This window comes from Cucumis sativus, chromosome 5 (assembly GCF_000004075.3).
Source record: "Cucumis sativus cultivar 9930 chromosome 5, Cucumber_9930_V3, whole genome shotgun sequence".
Lineage (NCBI taxonomy): Eukaryota > Viridiplantae > Streptophyta > Magnoliopsida > Cucurbitales > Cucurbitaceae > Cucumis > Cucumis sativus.
This window is the reverse complement of record NC_026659.2, coordinates 28,008,891-28,030,352: the sequence shown is the minus strand read 5'-3', so window position 1 is coordinate 28,030,352 and position 21,462 is coordinate 28,008,891. Positions and strand designations below refer to the sequence as shown.

At 33.7% G+C, this 21,462-nt stretch overlaps 1 protein-coding gene and 1 pseudogene across 1 annotated transcript; both read right to left on the bottom strand.

Moving 5' to 3' along the window:
• Positions 1-148: 148 nt before the first annotated feature.
• Positions 149-21,363, bottom strand: LOC116404085 (annotated as a pseudogene).
• On the bottom strand, positions 19,223-19,690 carry LOC116403955. Its single transcript, XM_031885903.1, has one exon. It carries the CDS (start codon positions 19,688-19,690, stop codon positions 19,223-19,225), a length of 468 nt encoding a protein of 155 aa, XP_031741763.1.
• Positions 21,364-21,462: the final 99 nt, after the last annotated feature.

The window sequence follows — 21,462 nt, the reverse complement described above, 5'->3', positions numbered from 1 at the left end:
TACATCTAATCGTTGTCCTACCGTATCTAATACCATTACTTAAAAGATGGTATATTCTATAATGCATCTAATCGTTGTCCTAACGTATATTGCAAATCGGCACCCCATTATCTAAGAATGAAAAAAAATAAAAATGATTGAAAGAAAATTTATCAGAAACTAGCAATCAAAGCTTTTGAAATTTGTCTAACTTTCACCTTTTTATATACATAACCATTCTCGATCATCAGTTCAAGCCATCTATGGCTACATGAATAGAACACAACAATAATAATTGATTTTGAGTTCTGAACAACACCCTTAAGCCTTAAAACTACAAAATTGAGTCAATGATTGACAATACCTTTTTCACTCTTCATAGTCTGTATCAGGATCTGCATCAATAATATCAGGAAAGTCATCTTCTAGCAATAAATTCGAGCTCGAATCCCGTCCAAAATCTTCGATTTTATCTGATTTTGATGACATGGGGGAACTATTCATACTTGCATTAGCAAATTCAACGTCATCTTCCGCTACAACCCCTACTTCTGAGATGGCTGCTGCAGTGGCCTGTTCGGTTCTCTTGGGCATTTCTATATTCGCTATGCCATTTGCAGAGGGCTCCTTTTCAATATCATTTGAGGTGCTATACGTCATTTCATTGTTATCTACCACATCATCACTAATTAGAGCCTCGGAGGCCATCTGCTCCATGCTTTGCGGGCCGACCTTCAACAATTTCCTAGAATCGTTACTGTTGAAGTACAGATCTTCCTGGAATTTAAAGGCAGCTTGTGGTTCAGGAGAGCTCAAGCGCAATGGCAAGAAATCCGAGAGGGGAAGGACCCTCGGATGTATTAGAACCTCCATGGCTAAGAGAGCATGGGCACAAAACTCACCAAGTTTGGTTCCATTTTCTTGTTTACCTGAAGAAGAAAATGCCTATCAGTTTGACTCATAAATAAGGTGATCTAGCATCCTCGTTCTCAAACCCAGCCTTCCACATGATCAAACGAAATATCAAAAGAGATTTACCTTTACGAAAGAGCTCGAGACCTTGAGCCAAAGCCAGTGGGCGTACATGGACAGCAGACAAAAAAGAAGCCAGTAGTGCATGAAATGCCGCCAACTGATAATCCACCCAAACCTCAATAGATTCATTGGCTTGGAAAAAGGTGTCGTCCGAGGCTCGTGGCCATTGAAGAGAAGATGTTGCAGTTGTTATTAAAAGATGTTCAACTTTTGCACGCCATCCTTCTTCAGATCTCAAAGCACCAGCCTATACAAATAATCAACGAAAAACAAACAAACAAATAAATAAATAAAGCAGTCAGCAGTTAAAAACCATTTGACACAAATGAACCAAAAATATTCCCATTAATAACTTTTTTTAATAAATTCGTATGCAAAATAATTAACCAAAGAGACAAATAACATATATAATGCCCACCGATGTAAGAAGAGTCTTCAAAGCCTCAAGTGCAGCTATCCTCAAGTGGACTGAGGTATAGCTACAGCTGCTGGTAATGTCCTCTGGTTCATTCCTCTCGTGCTGCCCTTTCATGGAAGTGGGAACTGAAGGGCGTTTTCTCTTATTATGGTGTTGCGGTAAATCTCTTTGCGTGTCCTTTGGATTCACATTAGATGGATCAGAACTCTCATTATTTACAGGGTTCAAATCACCTAGTACATTGTCAATCACATCTCGAGAAAGAGATGCAGCCATTCCTGATTCAAATGCGGCATTGAATAAGTATACATCCCAAAACAATGTTTCCATATAGACATTAAAACAATAATTATAATTATCTCCATGCCAAATGAAACACAATATAATTCTTACCAACACCCAAAGACGTCATCAATGACTTAGCAACTGCGTAGACTTTTACTCTCAGTTCTGCAGAGACACACTTCTTGAAGTACTTCACAATGAGTCGTACAATTGATGCAGCATGTGGCAACAATTGACTGAAAAGGAATTTAATAATAATTATATAAACAAAAATATGGCATCCATATTTTTTTCAGTGGCAATTGACAGGCTAGACTTCACACATTTTCTTCCCAACTTATCTAAGTGGAAACTTTGTATACCATTGGATCATTTTCGTATTCATATAAACATAAAAGATCATTGTTGATCGCATCTTGTAGAGGTGGAAGAAAGCACATGTGATATGTTTATGGATGGGTATTGATTACTGAAAAAGTCTGGGTCTGCATAAAGGTTTTATGGTATATAGTCCGTGTAGTTGAATAGTAGATGCCTCACCTGCGAAGGCTCTTAATGATGGCAACGAGGAGATCCAAACTGACTGAATGCAGCACCGGAAGTTCTAAACACATTGATTCTTGCTGCAGAGATGTCATAAATGGCACTGAAGTGGGTGGCAAAGAACCATCCATCGTCAGCACTCTCTCAACAAGAGCTAATAACGGGCGAATGGGAACTGCCACCTGATATAATACAAATAAAGATCAATTTAACACCACTTTCTTTATTTCATTATATTAATTAAGAAAGTGAGGTGTCACAGTAGATGTATATAGATTCATATAGAGGGGAACATTTCCTCTTTTAATATGAGCATAACAAAAAAATGGATGACGTGTTGCTACCTGATGGTTGTATGAACTTGTTATCATTGTGGAACAGCAAACCATCAAGGTTGAAATACTAGATGTTAACATCCGCTCTGAGCTCTTTTTTTTTTGTCCAAGGAACCTTCTGATTGTGAACAACAACCTAAAGGTGGTGGAGGATCTTTTCCTGGTAGAATCAGTAACCTTACAACTTCAATGCCTTTTGAATCTACAAAAAACATTCAAATGCATCATTGTCACCATTTTCATAAATTGAGATAGCTTTACTTGTTTTACAGTTCAGTATACCTTCACCGATGCCTTGGAAGGCCTCATTCAAGTGACTATTGATGGATAACAAAATCTTCTGAATTAGTAAAGACCAGCTATCTTCGTCTCCTTTTGATTTTGGAAGTGATGCCAGGCAATGGGCAAGCTTCTAAATTTGAAATATAAAACACAGAGAAAATTATGGGGGACATTTGACGTTAATATCTACTGTACTATGATTAAAACTACATAAGAGGCACAGTACCTTCAGCATGTTAGAACTACACTTCCCTGAAAATATTTTTGAAACAATTGCAGCTTCGGCCTATAGAATATATCCAATTCATCAGGAAGAAACAAAATCAACTATTTCAACATAAATCCTTTTTTTCTATTTGGCATGGAATTTAAACTTTGTCAGTTTTTGAATTACAAAGATAGTGATCTATAGATAAACAACATGCTGACAAGTGACAGCATGAAGCCATATGTGCTGAAGATGTTGAGTGCAATTATGGGAGAAAATTTAATTATTTCAGCTTCTAATGGTAATACAAACACTCTCTTTCCAGTTTTTTATAGCAGTTTTTTTTGAAGGAAAAAAAATTAAACTAAATCAAATTAAAAATAATAACGATAATAATAACAAACTTCGGAAGCTTAGATTACATCACCAGTGAACAGAAAAGTCAGAAAGCTACCAGAGTTCCAAAATTGTAATTTAAAACAGAATCAATATCACATTATTTGTTAAAGCACTTACAGAGTCATAATGACGATGGATTGTGAAGGGGAAGAAATCTATCAAGGTGCATAACAGATTAACCGCATTATCCTGCATCAAACAACATGCAGATAGTTACATATTTTAAAACAAAAGTTGCAACTACCAAAATACCAAGCAAAGCAAGTACAAAAAGAGAGATGAAAAATTTCACAAAAGACTAAGAAATTTTTACAAAAGAGGATCTCAGTTGGCATAGATAATTAAAATACCATTGTTACAAAATTATTTAGCTCATGAATGCATGAAAATAGTCCATGAAAAATGGACTTACCAAAACAGCTTCAGTATTATCATCATGCAACAGGTTGAATGACCTTCCCAGCACAAGAAGTCCCATCTTTCTTTACACTTTGAAATCTACCCAATCTAATTTGTAAAAGATACATCTTAAAAAGTCACGAAACAAGCAATAATATGGTCAAGCATATTGCTTAAAAGTTTTAGACAATTTTCTTTGATTTTGCTCAATGAAAGTGGTTATTTTATTTTAAAAAATAAATAAATAGACAATTTTTATTTTTAAGCTCAACAACATATGGAGGTGGGATATATGCCTTAACCAATAGTTCTATGCTCATATTGGCAATAAAACGACTTGACAGTAATAACTTACAGAATGTGATTCAATCAGTTATCTATTATTCTCAAGTCAGCATTCAATAGTTGAATCCACAGACCACAAAGTCGATGTAGAATCAACAATAAACAAATCCTAAGAGGTATTCAGTTAAATATACACAAGGCACATAAAAATTTCGCTTTTGGAAGGGGTATAGTTAACAAATCAATTTGTGTTTGAGTGACACATACAACCCTCACTTGGGGTGAATTGGTTACCCCTTTTTATAATTATGATTTAGTTTCTCTTATTACTCGATGGAAGAGTTTTTTGTAATCCAATTGATAGGTATCCTTTTATAATTTCATCTTATCAATGACATTGTTACCATTTCGAATAAAAAAAAGGGTTGTGTTTGAGGGACAACTTCGTGTGATAGATTTCTGCCAAGGTCAAATGAAGATGTACCTCGAGAATAAATCATAGATTGAAGCACAAGAGGCCACCTTCAGAAACTGAGAATCTGTCTATTGAACAATAAAAACACAAAAAATGAAAACGTTGTAAAATTCTTGGTAGCATTCAAGTATAAAAAAAAGCATTGATGATTATAAGTTGTAAAGCTAAAGACAGAAACAATATAAATAAAAGGAACAGAAAAAGAAGGAACTTGACATTGCTCTGGAACTACGTCACACACTATTTGTGATCAATATATTCTTTTGTGTCTTCAGAAGAAAAAAAAATTGCACTTTGTATAACACTTGATAAAATATCAGATAACCATGCTCAAGAATAGCAGTGCATTAGGTCCTTCAGTAGCTCCACAATCATTAAGTGTTGCCAAAGGCTATCTTATGCTAATCAGATACATGCCCGATGCATGTCTTTGGGGACCCTCATGTACGAGGAGAGCTGGTTAGACCTGCTATTTCATCCGTAGTTTATCTTACTTGTTCAATCCTATATTAATGAAAAGAATAAGAGCTTGGAAACCCCCAATGCGTGATTTTGCATTCTTTCCAAGAAACAATAATCACTTATTGTCACAAAATCATGTCCAGAACTCATTTTGATGAATATCTTACAACCAATCATACCCAAATTTCAGAACAAACATATTTACTGTAGTCAAACAGGTCGACTGTCAAAGACGATCCAGCCACATCACATGCTCAAAAGCATAGTTGAATTATTGCAGTTATGTGTCCCAAACAGTAACCGGTATCTTAGTTCTGATGGAATAACTTATCATTTAACTCTTATTCTTCTTCATGTGTACACTATAATTTAACATTTTTGCCACTTAATACATGTAAAGAAATAATATAGAATCAATCCCATAAAAAACTAACTGTTACCTGCATGTGAGGTAAAAGCTTGTGAAGCCATTCTGTATATGATGCCAAGAAACGACTAGAGCTGCATCGTTGACAAGTCACTCCAAGTAAAATGATTCCCGCCCAACATTTATCAGGCTTTAGAAAGATTGGATGCTAAAATTAGTAACCCACAAAAGGAAGTTGAGCAATATCTAAAAAACAAAGTAATAAAGACAGTCAATATTATTCCCTATCTTCCTGCATGCCAATGAATTGCCAAATATGCAAGCAAGGTTCAAATGTTCAGTTTCTAAGAATTAAACGGTGTTTTCAAAGCGCAAAGGGCGCTCTAAGGCGACAAACTTTCTAGATTAACACTAACTATAAATTTTCTCTCAATAACCAGCAGCGAACTCATTGATTATGAAACTTAACAAGTTCCACTGAACTTCGTTCCAGCTGTTCTTCGAACAAGCTACACATAAGCCCGGCAGCCGACAAATAGTCAAATCCACGGGAGTATAAAGCAAAAGCTATGTATTATTAAAAAAATTATTTAAATAGAATTTAATGCATGCTTATACCATATCGTTGGAGAGAAGAAGAAACAAACGGTTGACCCAGGAATCAACAGCGGATTTCCAGCTATCAATCAGCTTTTGGTCCTTGGAAGACGAGGATTCAGAGAGAAGATCGTGGGATGTGATCATAGAAACCACATTTGAAAGTTCTGAATAATCAGAAAATGCACGCTTATCGTCGGGAACGTGCTCCCTAAGAAGTTTATGTAGCAAGCGAGGCTTCAAGGCCGGGTCATACATATCCGCAACGAGATTGAAGGCCGCCATTTTGGTTGAATTATGAGGTTTCAATTGTCTAATAACTATCAAGAAAATAAGAAAAAAAAGAATAAGCAACTGTAAGATGGCAATGCGATCTCGACTACCAGTACAATGCACAAAATCAATACCAAACATGCCTGTTCCCCATTAAACAAGATAAAACCCTAATTCCATGAACTCAATGAGTTTTTTCATTGAGTTGTAGCCTCAAAAAAAACAAAAACACTGAACAAACTTCTCTACACCTAAGAAGCAAACTCAACTCCGCCAAAACAAAGTAGAAAATACTCCATAAACCCATAAAAATTTCAGCAAATAATTCTCAAACTCAAATATTCTTGCATGAGAAAGTGGTCGATAAGTACCAAAAGCATCATAGCTTGACAGAAGATATAAAAGCAATCTGAAAACTCACCTTCTACTTAAAACCCTATAATGTACAGCGCCTTCTTAGGCTGGATCAAAGATTGACGATGAAGATTGTGAAGCCGAGAGGAAGACAAAGAAGAGAAAGAGGAAAGAGCTGCGCAAATGAGTTCACCGAGCAGCGGGCGGGAACGCAGATAAAAAAAGGGTAGAGAGAGAATTGGATATAATATTTGGTAATTTAATCAAATTTGAAAAAGATATATATACTCTACACTTATCTAGTATGCGTAAGTTCCCGACTTCGGTGTTAATCGCGGTCGGTCGGAGATGGTATTTTTTACAAAATCGACATTGATGAGTAAGTGTCAGTTGATATTAATTGGTTGTTGATCGACTTATAAATAATTTTTTAAAGTTTTCAATTTGAAACTTTCTGAAACCGATATTGACCAACCCCTCTTGTTTTCCGACGGAACCAATCTTTTCAGGCTAGCATGCTTGCCCAATTTCGACAAGAGTTTCGGATTTAATCTCCTACTTCAATTGCAAGGATAAGGCTACAAAAAAATCTTATAATTTTTTAAATTGTTAAATAGAATTTCTTATATTCTCTAATACATGGAGATAGCCTTAATACATCCTAAAATCCAAGACAATCTAACTTGAAATTTTTATAATTTTTCAAGGAGGACGCTAGTTTGTTATTTTGGACAACTTAACTTTATTTTAGGGTTTTGTTATATATGTAATATATAGTTGATATAAATATAGTTATATATTATTTCACAATGGGAGTGTAATCTATGTTAAAGTCACTATAAGACAATCTCTTTTGCTTTACACATGAACTTTGAAAACACAACTTATTTTATCTAGTAGAAGATGATTAAAGTTGTTAACTTTTAAGTACTAACAAGGAGTCAAAATGGTTGGTTGCTTGTTGGTGAGTTCATAATGACCCGTAATTCATGCCCATCAACAAAAGAAATGGTACGAATGATGAGCCACCACCATTTCTTTTTATATCCATGGAAATCTGAAAAGTGGGAGTTGATTTGGGATGATTTATATAAATACTTGTTGAGCAAATGACAACAAATAATGAGAGAAAACAAAGTTAAGAAATGTGATTGGAATCAGTAGAGGGAGGCTCAACGATGGAAGTTATCTTAGCCAAATAATTGAGAATCATAATCTATAAGTATGAGAAGTCAACTTAAGAGCGATTGGGTTGTACTACGATTGATATGAAAGAACAAATGGGTTGAACCACCAAGGATCGCAACAGAAGCGATTAGCTAATGGAATGAATGATATGCGGGACAATTGTACTCTCAATCCCAGTTGAGCTCACAACTAACGAGTGTGTGGCCATGTTGCCTTGCTGCTCATTGCCGTGTGTGTGGCCAACATCCTTGCTCATGCAGTTTTTCAAAAGTTTTGTAAAATATCTTATTTTTCAAAGAAAAAACAAAAACAAAAACAAAAAGAAACGTCCAAGAAGTGTTTTGGAAAGAGTTCGTAAACAGAATTTGAAGCGAGAAAACTTTTAGAACATGTTCTTGTATAGACCTTTTAAACGAGAGATTTTGCAAATATATATGTATATACACACACATATATATACATATGTTCTGGAAAGACTTTCTAGAAGAAAATAGGAAGAAAAAAAAGTGTTTTCCCAATGTTTTGTAAATGCCATTTGAAAGTTCGCTTCCGCATGTGCAAAGATGGCACCAAGACAACATCTTCCGCGCACCATGGTGCATGTTGCCTTGCTGCTCATTGCCCTGTGTGTGGCCAACATCCTTGCTCATGCAGTTTTTCAAAAGTTTTGTAAAATATCTTATTTTTCAAAGAAAAAAACAAAAACAAAAACAAAAAGAAACGTCCAAGAAGTGTTTTGGAAAGAGTTCGTAAACAGAGTCTTGATTTTTCGAATGTAGTGAACTCTTCCGTTCTTAAATAAGACCATGATACATAAATCAAATGATAGATTAAACATTTGACCTCAAAAGATGAAGTGCACGTTAAGAAAAAAAATCCACAAAATACAATCCAAGATTTTCAAGAAAATAAATATTCAAAAGAGAATTAAAAGATAAATGGAAGAATCAAAGAAAAGAAACATATAGCAAGTAAAATATGTGTAGAGTATTTTGCACAAAATTAACAGAATATATCTCATAATATAATAAAACCAAAGAAAATAATAATATATAAAGTGTACCAAATAATAGAAGAACCACACAAAATAAAAGAATAGTTGCAAATATAGTAATTAAATTTAAAATAATTAAATATATAGCAACATTTTAAAAAATTTACAAATAAAGCAAAATCTGTCAAAATCAATCATGATAGACCATAATAATCTATGAGCGATAGAAGTTTATCACTAAAGAATTTTGCTATATCTGCAATTTTTAAAAAAGTTGCTGTTAAGGGTGTAGTAAGGTTGGGTTGAGAAACATCTCAACCAAACCCATACTTTTAGGTTATTTGGGTTAAATCAAGTTTCTAAACCAACCCATAAAATATAAATTGGATTGTCGGGTTATTCAGAAGCTGAAGAGATTGACAAAGAAGAACATGACGTCGAACTGCGAGTATATGAGATCTGAGATCTAACGAGATGAACTGTGAAGATCAAAGATAGAGGAGAGTTAGAAATGAAGATGTCGAAGACGGAGGAGATGTGATAATATAAGGAATGCGCGGGATAAGTAGGACAAGGAGAGTCAGAGATGAAGGAAAGTAAGAGACGAAGGAGATGTCGAAGACGTAGGAGATGTGAGAATAAAAGGGATGCGACGCGCAAAGGAGGATTGAGAGTGAGAAGAGAGGAATATTTATTTATATATATATATATATATATGATCGAATTTTTCAACCTTACAACCCGAGACTAAACCCAACTAAAAAAAATTCATTTTTTTCAACCCAACCCAATCCAATCCATATTTTAACCTAACCCAACCCAACCCATATAATATGGATTGGATAATCCAAGTTGTTGGATTACCCAAGTTATTCTTAAACCTCTAATTACTACACTTAGTCATTATTCTAAAAATTGTCACAAATTATAATTATTCAAAAATAAAACTAGAAGAATGACAACATGAACCTAAATATTTCAAACCATCCAACAAAAATAAAATTACACATCCATTCCAAAAGAAAAGAAATATATGACCAAATGAGTAAAATAAAAAACTACTAAAACTAATATTTGTAAAAGTGAATTAATTTTGGTTGAATTATGAGGTTTCAATTGTCTAATAACTATCAAGAAAATAAGAAAAAAAAGAATAAGCAACTGTAAGATGGCAATGCGATCTCGACTACCAGTACAATGCACAAATCAATACCAAACATGCCTGTTCCCCATTAAACAAGATAAACCCTAATTCCATGAACACAATGAGTTTTTTCATTGAGTTGTAGCCTCAAAAACAAAAACAACACTGAACAAACTTCTCTACACCTAAGAAGCAAACTCAACTCCGCCAAAACAAAGTAGAAAATACTCCATAAACCCATAAAAATTTCAGCAAATAATTCTCAAACTCAAATATTCTTGCATGAGAAAGTGGTCGATAAGTACAAAAGCATCATAGCTTGACAGAAGATATAAAAGCAATCTGAAAACTCACCTTCTACTTAAAACCCTATAATGTACAGCGCCTTCTTAGGCTGGATCAAAGATTGACGATGAAGATTGTGAAGCCGAGAGGAAGACAAAGAAGAGAAAGAGGAAAGAGCTGCGCAAATGAGTTCACCGAGCGGGCGGGAACGCAGATAAAAAAAGGGTAGAGAGAGAATTGGATATAATATTTGGTAATTTAATCAAATTTGAAAAAGATATATATACTCTACACTTATCTAGTATGCGTAAGTTCCCGACTTCGGTGTTAATCGGTCGGTCGGAGATGGTATTTTTTACAAAATCGACATTGATGAGTAAGTGTCAGTTGATATTAATTGGGTTGATCGACTTATAAATAATTTTTTAAAGTTTTCAATTTGAAACTTTCTGAAACCGATATTGACCAACCCCTCTTGTTTTCCGACGGAACCAATCTTTTCAGGCTAGCATGCTTGCCCAATTTCGACAAGAGTTTCGGATTTAATCTCCTACTTCAATTGCAAGGATAAGGCTACAAAAAAATCTTATAATTTTTTAAATTGTTAAATAGAATTTCTTATATTCTCTAATACATGGAGATAGCCTTAATACATCCTAAAATCCAAGACAATCTAACTTGAAATTTTTATAATTTTTCAAGGAGGACGCTAGTTTGTTATTTTGGACAACTTAACTTTATTTTAGGGTTTTGTTATATATGTAATATATAGTTGATATAAATATAGTTATATATTATTTCACAATGGGAGTGTAATCTATGTTAAAGTCACTATAAGACAATCTCTTTTGCTTTACACATGAACTTTGAAAACACAACTTATTTTATCTAGTAGAAGATGATTAAAGTTGTTAACTTTTAAGTACTAACAAGGAGTCAAAATGGTTGGTTGCTTGTTGGTGAGTTCATAATGACCCGTAATTCATGCCCATCAACAAAAGAAATGGTACGAATGATGAGCCACCATTTCTTTTTATATCCATGGAAATCTGAAAAGTGGGAGTTGATTTGGGATGATTTATATAAATACTTGTTGAGCAAATGACAACAAATAATGAGAGAAAACAAAGTTAAGAAATGTGATTGGAATCAGTAGAGGGAGGCTCAACGATGGAAGTTATCTTAGCCAAATAATTGAGAATCATAATCTATAAGTATGAGAAGTCAACTTAAGAGCGATTGGGTTGTACTACGATTGATATGAAAGAACAAATGGGTTGAACCACCAAGGATCGCAACAGAAGCGATTAGCTAATGGAATGAATGATATGCGGGACAATTGTACTCTCAATCCCAGTTGAGCTCACAACTAACGAGTGTGTGGCCATGTTGCCTTGCTGCTCATTGCCGTGTGTGTGGCCAACATCCTTGCTCATGCAGTTTTTCAAAAGTTTTGTAAAATATCTTATTTTTCAAAGAAAAAACAAAAAAAAAACAAAAAGAAACGTCCAAGAAGTGTTTTGGAAAGAGTTCGTAAACAGAATTTGAAGCGAGAAAACTTTTAGAACATGTTCTTGTATAGACCTTTTAAACGAGAGATTTTGCAAATATATATGTATATACACACACATATATATACATATGTTCTGGAAAGACTTTCTAGAAGAAAATAGGAAGAAAAAAAGTGTTTTCCCCAATGTTTTGTAAATGCCATTTGAAAGTTCGCTTCCGCATGTGCAAAGATGGCACCAAGACAACATCTTCCGCGCACCATGGTGCATGTTGCCTTGCTGCTCATTGCCCTGTGTGTGGCCAACATCCTTGCTCATGCAGTTTTTCAAAAGTTTTGTAAAATATCTTATTTTTCAAAGAAAAAAACAAAAACAAAAACAAAAAGAAACGTCCAAGAAGTGTTTTGGAAAGAGTTCGTAAACAGAGTCTTGATTTTTCGAATGTAGTGAACTCTTCCGTTCTTAAATAAGACCATGATACATAAATCAAATGATAGATTAAACATTTGACCTCAAAAGATGAAGTGCACGTTAAGAAAAAAATCCACAAAATACAATCCAAGATTTTCAAGAAAATAAATATTCAAAAGAGAATTAAAAGATAAATGGAAGAATCAAAGAAAAGAAACATATAGCAAGTAAAATATGTGTAGAGTATTTTGCACAAAATTAACAGAATATATCTCATAATATAATAAAACCAAAGAAAATAATAATATATAAAGTGTACCAAATAATAGAAGAACCACACAAAATAAAAGAATAGTTGCAAATATAGTAATTAAATTTAAAATAATTAAATATATAGCAACATTTTAAAAAATTTACAAATAAAGCAAAATCTGTCAAAATCAATCATGATAGACCATAATAATCTATGAGCGATAGAAGTTTATCACTAAAGAATTTTGCTATATCTGCAATTTTTAAAAAAGTTGCTGTTAAGGGTGTAGTAAGGTTGGGTTGAGAAACATCTCAACCAAACCCATACTTTTAGGTTATTTGGGTTAAATCAAGTTTCTAAACCAACCCATAAAATATAAATTGGATTGTCGGGTTATTCAGAAGCTGAAGAGATTGACAAAGAAGAACATGACGTCGAACTGCGAGTATATGAGATCTGAGATCTAACGAGATGAACTGTGAAGATCAAAGATAGAGGAGAGTTAGAAATGAAGATGTCGAAGACGGAGGAGATGTGATAATATAAGGAATGCGCGGGATAAGTAGGACAAGGAGAGTCAGAGATGAAGGAAAGTAAGAGACGAAGGAGATGTCGAAGACGTAGGAGATGTGAGAATAAAAGGGATGCGACGCGCAAAGGAGGATTGAGAGTGAGAAGAGAGGAATATTTATTTATATATATATATATATATGATCGAATTTTTCAACCTTACAACCCGAGACTAAACCCAACTAAAAAAAATTCATTTTTTTCAACCCAACCCAATCCAATCCATATTTTAACCTAACCCAACCCAACCCATATAATATGGATTGGATAATCCAAGTTGTTGGATTACCCAAGTTATTCTTAAACCTCTAATTACTACACTTAGTCATTATTCTAAAAATTGTCACAAATTATAATTATTCAAAAATAAAACTAGAAGAATGACAACATGAACCTAAATATTTCAAACCATCCAACAAAAATAAAATTACACATCCATTCCAAAAGAAAAGAAATATATGACCAAATGAGTAAAATAAAAAACTACTAAAACTAATATTTGTAAAAGTGAATTAGAAAATAGAAAGGAGTTGTCATTCTACACTTCTTTACTGCCTTGGATAGTACACAAAACTAACAAATTAATATATCTAATAATATAATAAATTTACCAAAGAAAATAACTATATATAAAAGTTGTGCCAGATAATAAAAGAACCAAAGTCAAACGTAGAGTGATTATTTTGAACCATCAAAGAAGAACAAATTATACCTTGGTTCAACAAGAAATGTACCAAATGAGTAAAAGAAAAAGTACCAAATCTAATATTTCACTTGAGAGAAAAGCAGAAAGATACAACATTTCATAAAGAAAGGTTAAATAAAAGAAAAGAGACGAAGTGTGAAAAAAGAGAATCCATGACGATAATGAAAAGTGAAAATGTCAAAAATGACAAATTTGACAAAATATTTACAACATATAGCAAAATTTTAGATTCTATCAATAATAAACAATAACAGACAGTGATAAATGTCTATCATTTTTATCGTTGATAGAATTCAAAATTTTACAATAGACTAAATATTTTAATTTATTTTGCAATTTAAAAAAATATCCTTAATGAAAAAATCTACCATGACCACAAAATATATATCTGATAATAATAGACCTAAAGAAAATAATATTATAAAAATGGTAAAACAAATTACAAATAATTGAAAAAAAAAACAAAATAAAACTAGAGAAAGCAAACAAAATAAGAATGTAACATAAAAAGAAACTAAACACAGCTAAATGGTGAAAAAAATTTCACCATCCAAGAAAAATAAATTACACAAGTGAAGTAAAAAAAAAAGATACCAAAAATAAAATTACAATGAATGGCATTAAAAAGTAAGATAAATTTTTTTACCTTCTCATAAAAGACCACATTCAAAAGGAGTAAATATCAATTCAAATCCAAAACTAAAAAAACTAACATCAAAAAAGAAAAAGAACCAACAAGAGATCATAAATGGCAAAAAAAAACAAAAACAAAAACAAAAATTCATCCACCAAAAATAAATAAATAAAATTTCATAATCTACTTTAAAATAAAGTAGCAAATGATGAGAAGAAAAGGAAAATGTACCAAGAAGAAGTACACAAAATATTTTTTTGTCAACAGAGGTAAAGGAAAAATACCTTGAAAGCACCGCATGCAAACAAACAAAGAAACGTGGTATTTGGTGCGAATAAGACAAAAGAAATGTACCAAAATAATAATATACAAGATATCAAACTAAAGAATATGATATAATTCTAGTAGAATGAGTGTTTATAGACTCAATTTTCAAAATTTTAAGATAACAATAACCAAATGGTTATGGAATTTGGGCATTGACATGAGGTGTAATAAGAAAAATTGATTTCCGGACAATCAATTTTTCTTTAATCACCTCATATCTTTCTAATATGATAAAATATTATACAACAATTGCAATTCACGTAGAAAATCATGAGAAAGGTTATAAGACAGATCCCGTAATGGTAAAGAGAAATGAATACAAAAGTGAAAAATCACTCAAAAGCAATATATCCATCACCCATCCATATACCTGCGTCAAACATCAAGTCAAATTGAGGAAAATAATTCCTAAGCTACAGCTCTGCAAACTATTTCTGCTTTTGCTTAGTTTTCTAATATTAGGATTTTACATAAAGGAAGAAAAACGTCAAATTCCTCAACTAGATTTCGTCTAACAAAATAAATCTGTTTATTTCATCATCTATACTCCTACAAGTAGCTGTCTAATAGAACATACAGCATATTGCAAATAGATAACTAAAAGTGGTTTCACAGTAAAAGAATAAGAGCGTCTATTATAGTTATACGAAAACCATGAATGCAGTTCAAAATATGAAAGACATGAAAAGGTTGGGAAAAGATTGTGAGGACAAGAAAGTAGACTATACTCACATAGGCAATGAGCACAGAACTACAAAGAACATAAATCATGTATGTCAGACGGTTTGTCTCCAACAAACCTGCCCAGATTTCACTCTAAATAATCATTGTCAGACTTCAGAATTACTTATAACAACTAACAACAAACTATGATAATATAAAATCGCTTCCAGACATAACAACTAATACAAATTACCTGCAAAGTATCATCCAGGACAGTGTGTACTCTTCATTTGCATTTGCCTTTTCTCTGCGTCCCAAGGATAGAACATCTAGTACAACTATAATAATATAAAATCACTTCCAGACATAACACAACTAATACAAATTACCTGCAAAAGCATCAAAAACTGTCCTGTAAGGTGTACCGTGCAGTTGCCATTTGCATTTGCCTTTTCTCAGTGTCCAAAGGAAAACTGCCATTTGCATATAATACATCACTGTGGCTAGCTAGGGAAGCCGAAAGCAAGGCTTTGAATGTTTCAGTTACCATTGTATAAAAAAAGAAAGAGAACCAAGAAAACAGAATGGGCAAAAAAGAGAAATCACCCCTACCGCAAAAATAAATAACTTCTACCAAGACTCCAGAGATATAAAATTTAATAATATACTTAAGAAAAGTAGAAAAAGATGAGAGAGAAAATGTTGGAAGAAAAACTAAAGAAAAATAAATCCATCAAAAGAAGTAAAATAAAAATACCTGTAAAGTGCCCCGTGATAACAAAGAAAAATTAATCAGAACTAGAAATGAATGATTGTCAAATAACTGACATTGTAACAAAGAAGTTATCTATCATTATAAAAAGAACATATAATTATGTGCAAATAAAATGTAGAAATGGTAGAAATGTACCAAAATAATAATATACAAGAAGTCAAACTAAAATATAATATAATTTTAGAACGTATAACTAAAGGTAGAATGAGCGTTTATAGACTTAATTTCAAGAAAATAAAAATGAAAAATAGAACAACCATAGGAGGCCTTGAGGTCGGTTGATGATGAAATAGGAAAAAGTAATTTCTGGACAATCAACTTTCCTTTAATCACCTAAGATTTTTTCTACATTGATAAATGTTATACAACATTTGTAATTTATATGGAAACATACGAGAAAAGTTACAGCACATATCCAATAATCATGAAGAGATAAATGTAAGATATAGAAAAAACACAAAAGTGAAAATTCACTCTCAAGTAATATTTATACACAGAATTTATTTTGCAAAATCTACATTGGAGAGAATGTGTTTTTTCTAAATTGAAAATGTGTTTTGGAAAGAGTTTTTTAGAAGAAAATAGGAAGAAAAAAAAGTGTTTTCCACAATGTTTTGTAAATGCCATTTGAAAGTTCGCTTCCGCATGTGCAAAGATGGCACCAAGACAACATCTTCCGCGCACCATGGTGCATGTTGCCTTGCTGCTCATTGCCCTGTGTGTGGCCAACATCCTTGCTCATGCAGTTTTTCAAAAGTTTTGTAAAATATCTTATTTTTCAAAGAAAAAAACAAAAACAAAAACAAAAAGAAACGTCCAAGAAGTGTTTTGGAAAGAGTTCGTAAACAGAATTTGAAGCGAGAAAACTTTTAGAACATGTTCTTGTATAGACCTTTTAAACGAGAGATTTTGCAAATATATATGTATATACACACACATATATATACATATGTTCTGGAAAGACTTTCTAGAAGAAAATAGGAAGAAAAAAAGTGTTTTCCACAATGTTTTGTAAATGCCATTTGAAAGTTCGCTTCCGCATGTGCAAAGATGGCACCAAGACAACATCTTCCGCGCACCATGGTGCATGTTGCCTTGCTGCTCATTGCCCTGTGTGTGGCCAACATCCTTGCTCATGCAGTTTTTCAAAAGTTTTGTAAAATATCTTATTTTTCAAAGAAAAAAACAAAAACAAAAACAAAAAGAAACGTCCAAGAAGTGTTTTGGAAAGAGTTCGTAAACAGAATTTGAAGCGAGAAAACTTTTAGAACATGTTCTTGTATAAACCTTTTAAACGAGAGATTTTGCAAATATATATGTATATACACACACATATATATACATATGTTCTGGAAAGACTTTCTAGAAGAAAATAGGAAGAAAAAAAAGTGTTTTCCACGATGCTTTGCAAATGCCATTTGAAAGTTCGCTTCCGCATGTGCAAAGATGGCACCAAGACAACATCTTCCGCGCACCATGGTGCATGTTGCCTTGCTGCTCATTGCCCTGTGTGTGGCCAACATCCTTGCTCATGCAGTTTTTCAGAAGTTTTGTAAAATATCTTATTTTTCAAAGAAAAAAACAACAACAAAAACAAAGAGAAACGTCCAAGAAGTGTTTTGGAAAGAGTTCGTAAACAGAATTTGAAGCGAGAAAACTTTTAGAACATGTTCTTGTATAGACCTTTTAAACGAGAGATTTTGCAAATATATATGTATATACACACACATATATATACATATGTTCTGGAAAGACTTTCTAGAAGAAAATAGGAAGAAAAAAAAGTGTTTTCCACAATGTTTTGTAAATGCCATTTGAAAGGTCGCTTCCGCATGTGCAAAGATGGCACCAAGACAACATCTTCCGCGCACCATGGTGCATGTTGCCTTGCTGCTCATTGCCCTGTGTGTGGCCAACATCCTTGCTCATGCAGTTTTTCAAAAGTTTTGTAAAATATCTTATTTTTCAAAGAAAAAAACAAAAACAAAAACAAAAAGAAACGTCCAAGAAGTGTGTTGGAAAGAGTTCGTAAACAGAATTTGAAGCGAGAAAACTTTTAGAACATGTTCTTGTATAGACCTTTTAAACGAGAGATTTTGCAAATATATATGTATATACACACACATATATACATATGTTCTGGAAAGACTTTCTAGAAGAAAATAGGAAGAAAAAAAAGTGTTTTCCACAATGTTTTGTAAATGCCGTTTGAAAGTTCGCTTCCGCATGTGCAATGATGGCACCAAGACAACATCTTCCGCGCACCATGGTGCATGTTGCCTTGCTGCTCATTGCCCTGTGTGTGGCCAACATCCTTGCTCATGCAGTTTTTCAAAAGTTTTGTAAAATATCTTATTTTTCAAAGAAAAAAACAAAAACAAAAAAAAAAGAAACGTCCAAGAAGTGTTTTGGAAAAAGTTCGTAAACAGAATTTGAAGCGAGAAAACTTTTAGAACATGTTCTTGTATAAACCTTTTAAACGAGAGATTTTGCAAATATATATGTATATACACACACATATATATACATATGTTCTGGAAAGACTTTCTAGAAGAAAATAGGAAGAAAAAAAAGTGTTTTCCACGATGCTTTGTAAATGCCATTTGAAAGTTCGCTTCCGCATGTGCAAAGATGGCACCAAGACAACATCTTCCGCGCACCATGGTGCATGTTGCCTTGCTGCTCATTGCCCTGTGTGTGGCCAACATCCTTGCTCATGCAGTTTTTCAGAAGTTTTGTAAAATATCTTATTTTTCAAAGAAAAAAACAACAACAAAAACAAAGAGAAATGTCCAAGAAGTGTTTTGGAAAGAGTTCTTAAACAGAGTTTGAAGCGAGAAAACTTTTAGAACATGTTTTTGGATAGACCTTTTAAACGAGAGATTTTGCAAATATATATGTATATACACACACATTGAGATCAAACCAAGAGAATAAAGGATTGCATTTCATACCTATCATAACTCCTGTCATAATCAGGGTCCTTGCTGCCAATCTCACGATCTCTAAGAATGGCTACCCTACTATTTGGTTTGTACTGCCTACTAGGCAGCTCCTTGTCAGTCCTACCTTCTATTTATTCTACTGCTACTCGTGGAACAGTCAATCAAACCCCTACTAAAATTTATATCAGGAACTCCAAGAATCATCTTCTCCTCAACCTTTGCAGCACTCAAACAACCACGATAACTATCCTGTGGTCTAGGATCAGCATCTACTTTCTCACTTGCATGACAGCCTGAATTGCTGCTGGAGTTAAATATTTGAGCACTAGCTTTATTATACTCCTCTTTCCTCTCTTCCACACTTTTGGAATCCCTCGTTTTTGATGAATTTGCACTTGCATCTCTTGCTAGTTGGGACCACTTCTGTGGCCTCTGTTTAATAGCAACCTTTATGCTACTATATTCCTCTGCTGGTAGATTTACAGGAATATCTGCAAGGCGGATAGCTGGAAGACGACATTCAGAAGTATCGCAAACGATAATTTTGGAACCAGACCCATCAGGTAAACTATTATCCAATAGAACCATGGATTGCAGCGAGTAATGTTGGACAATCTGATGCGCAGCTAACCGTAAATATGAAGTAGGCAGCTGCTGTCAAGCAGGATCATGAATAAACTTTTCAACATCTTGCTCCATGCGCAAAACTAAAGCAATGATAAATAAATATCAGTTGAAGGGAATAGATAATTAACACCATGTTTTCAACAATATAATAAGTGCATGATAATAATTAAGCACTTGAAGTTATGGTACTAGTCAGAACCATGTTAGACAAAAAAAATAATTTTGTAGGCATCAATACATCATTGTAAAGACCTTTCTACCAATAGGTTGTCTCCTTTTTCTTTTGGTTTAACGAAGCTTCAGTGTCAAAACAGGTAAAAAATGCTTTCCAGTTACTGAGCATCTTCTTGACTACAGTAAATTTAATTCCTAATGCTTTTAGATAGTGATAGTTTTTTTTTTAGAAACAATTTTGCTTGGTAGGCTGAAAAGATATAACTCCATTTATCTTCTTGATGAGAAACAAGAAATATTATTAAGACGGAAAAAGCCTCATTTAAAAAGCCTAAGGGCCAAGGGATGATAATCAGAGACTGCATGCCTTCCCCCCATGACGGAATTCATCGCCAATCACAGCAAAAGTTTAGCTCGTAAATTATTTTATTTTCATCATTTAGCTCTAAGTATTCAGAACATCCAATAGCAACAAAATCTCCCTTTCTTCTCCATCTTCTAAATTTCGTCTTGCATTCATTTTGCAACCCAGCTTTTAAGTCCTACAACTCCTTCAGCAATTAATTCTTCGAATCCACCACCCTGTACCGACTAGAAAAACGGTTAACCAAAAACCCTCCACTAGTCCACACATCTTCCCAAGATTGTCTTACAACCATCCAACCTTTGTCTTGGATTACCTAAAAGCACATCATGTCACATAGTTTCACGATACTGTTCCAAACATATATCACATCTTCATGAAATCCACCATGTAGTTTTTGGCAATAATACTTCTAAATTTCTAATACCATTGATTTAAATGAGGCATTCGAAAGACTAGAACAAACTAAAAGCCTATACAAATCCGGGAAGCAACCAGCCACTTCCAGCCCACCTTCGAGAAGGCCGTAGCTAGCAACTTTTAACTATCTCCTCCCTCTACAGAACATGACATTAGACAACTCCTGAAACCAATCACACCATTGACCATCTACAATAAAGGAAAGCTAAATAAACAACTTACTTGATAGACGCTCCCGAGGGTTATGCAAAGCCTCACGAAGGAACTGATCAACCTGATTGATAGCATCCTCGGAAACCCTATCGAGAGCAGAATAAGCTGAACCAGAAAGGGAAGGAAATCAAGCGGATGAAAAATGATAGGCAGGAGCAGCATCAGCCACATCCAAGGATTTGGAATTCTTCTTAGGAGATGAAAAAGGGAGCATCAATCGACTCATGGCTTCATCCAAATCAGCGACCTCCCGTGACTCCGGTCCTCCGAGATCCTCAACCGCAGACGAAGCAAGACATCAAAGATTAGGGAATAGAAGCTCCCAAAGAGGAGATCGAGGTAGCATAAGAATTTGTGGATCGGAATTGCATTTATAAATTAGGGTTTGGAGATTCGACGCTGTGCACGGAGGCGGAAGAAGAAAATTCTAGAGAGAAATTGGCGACGGAGATTGTTTTGAGAGTTGAATGAAGTAAATAAACCTAAAAATGTAGCCGTTGCTTGTCGTTGACGCCGTTGCTTGTCGTTGACGCCGTTAAGTTTCAAATTAAGATAGTTTGCT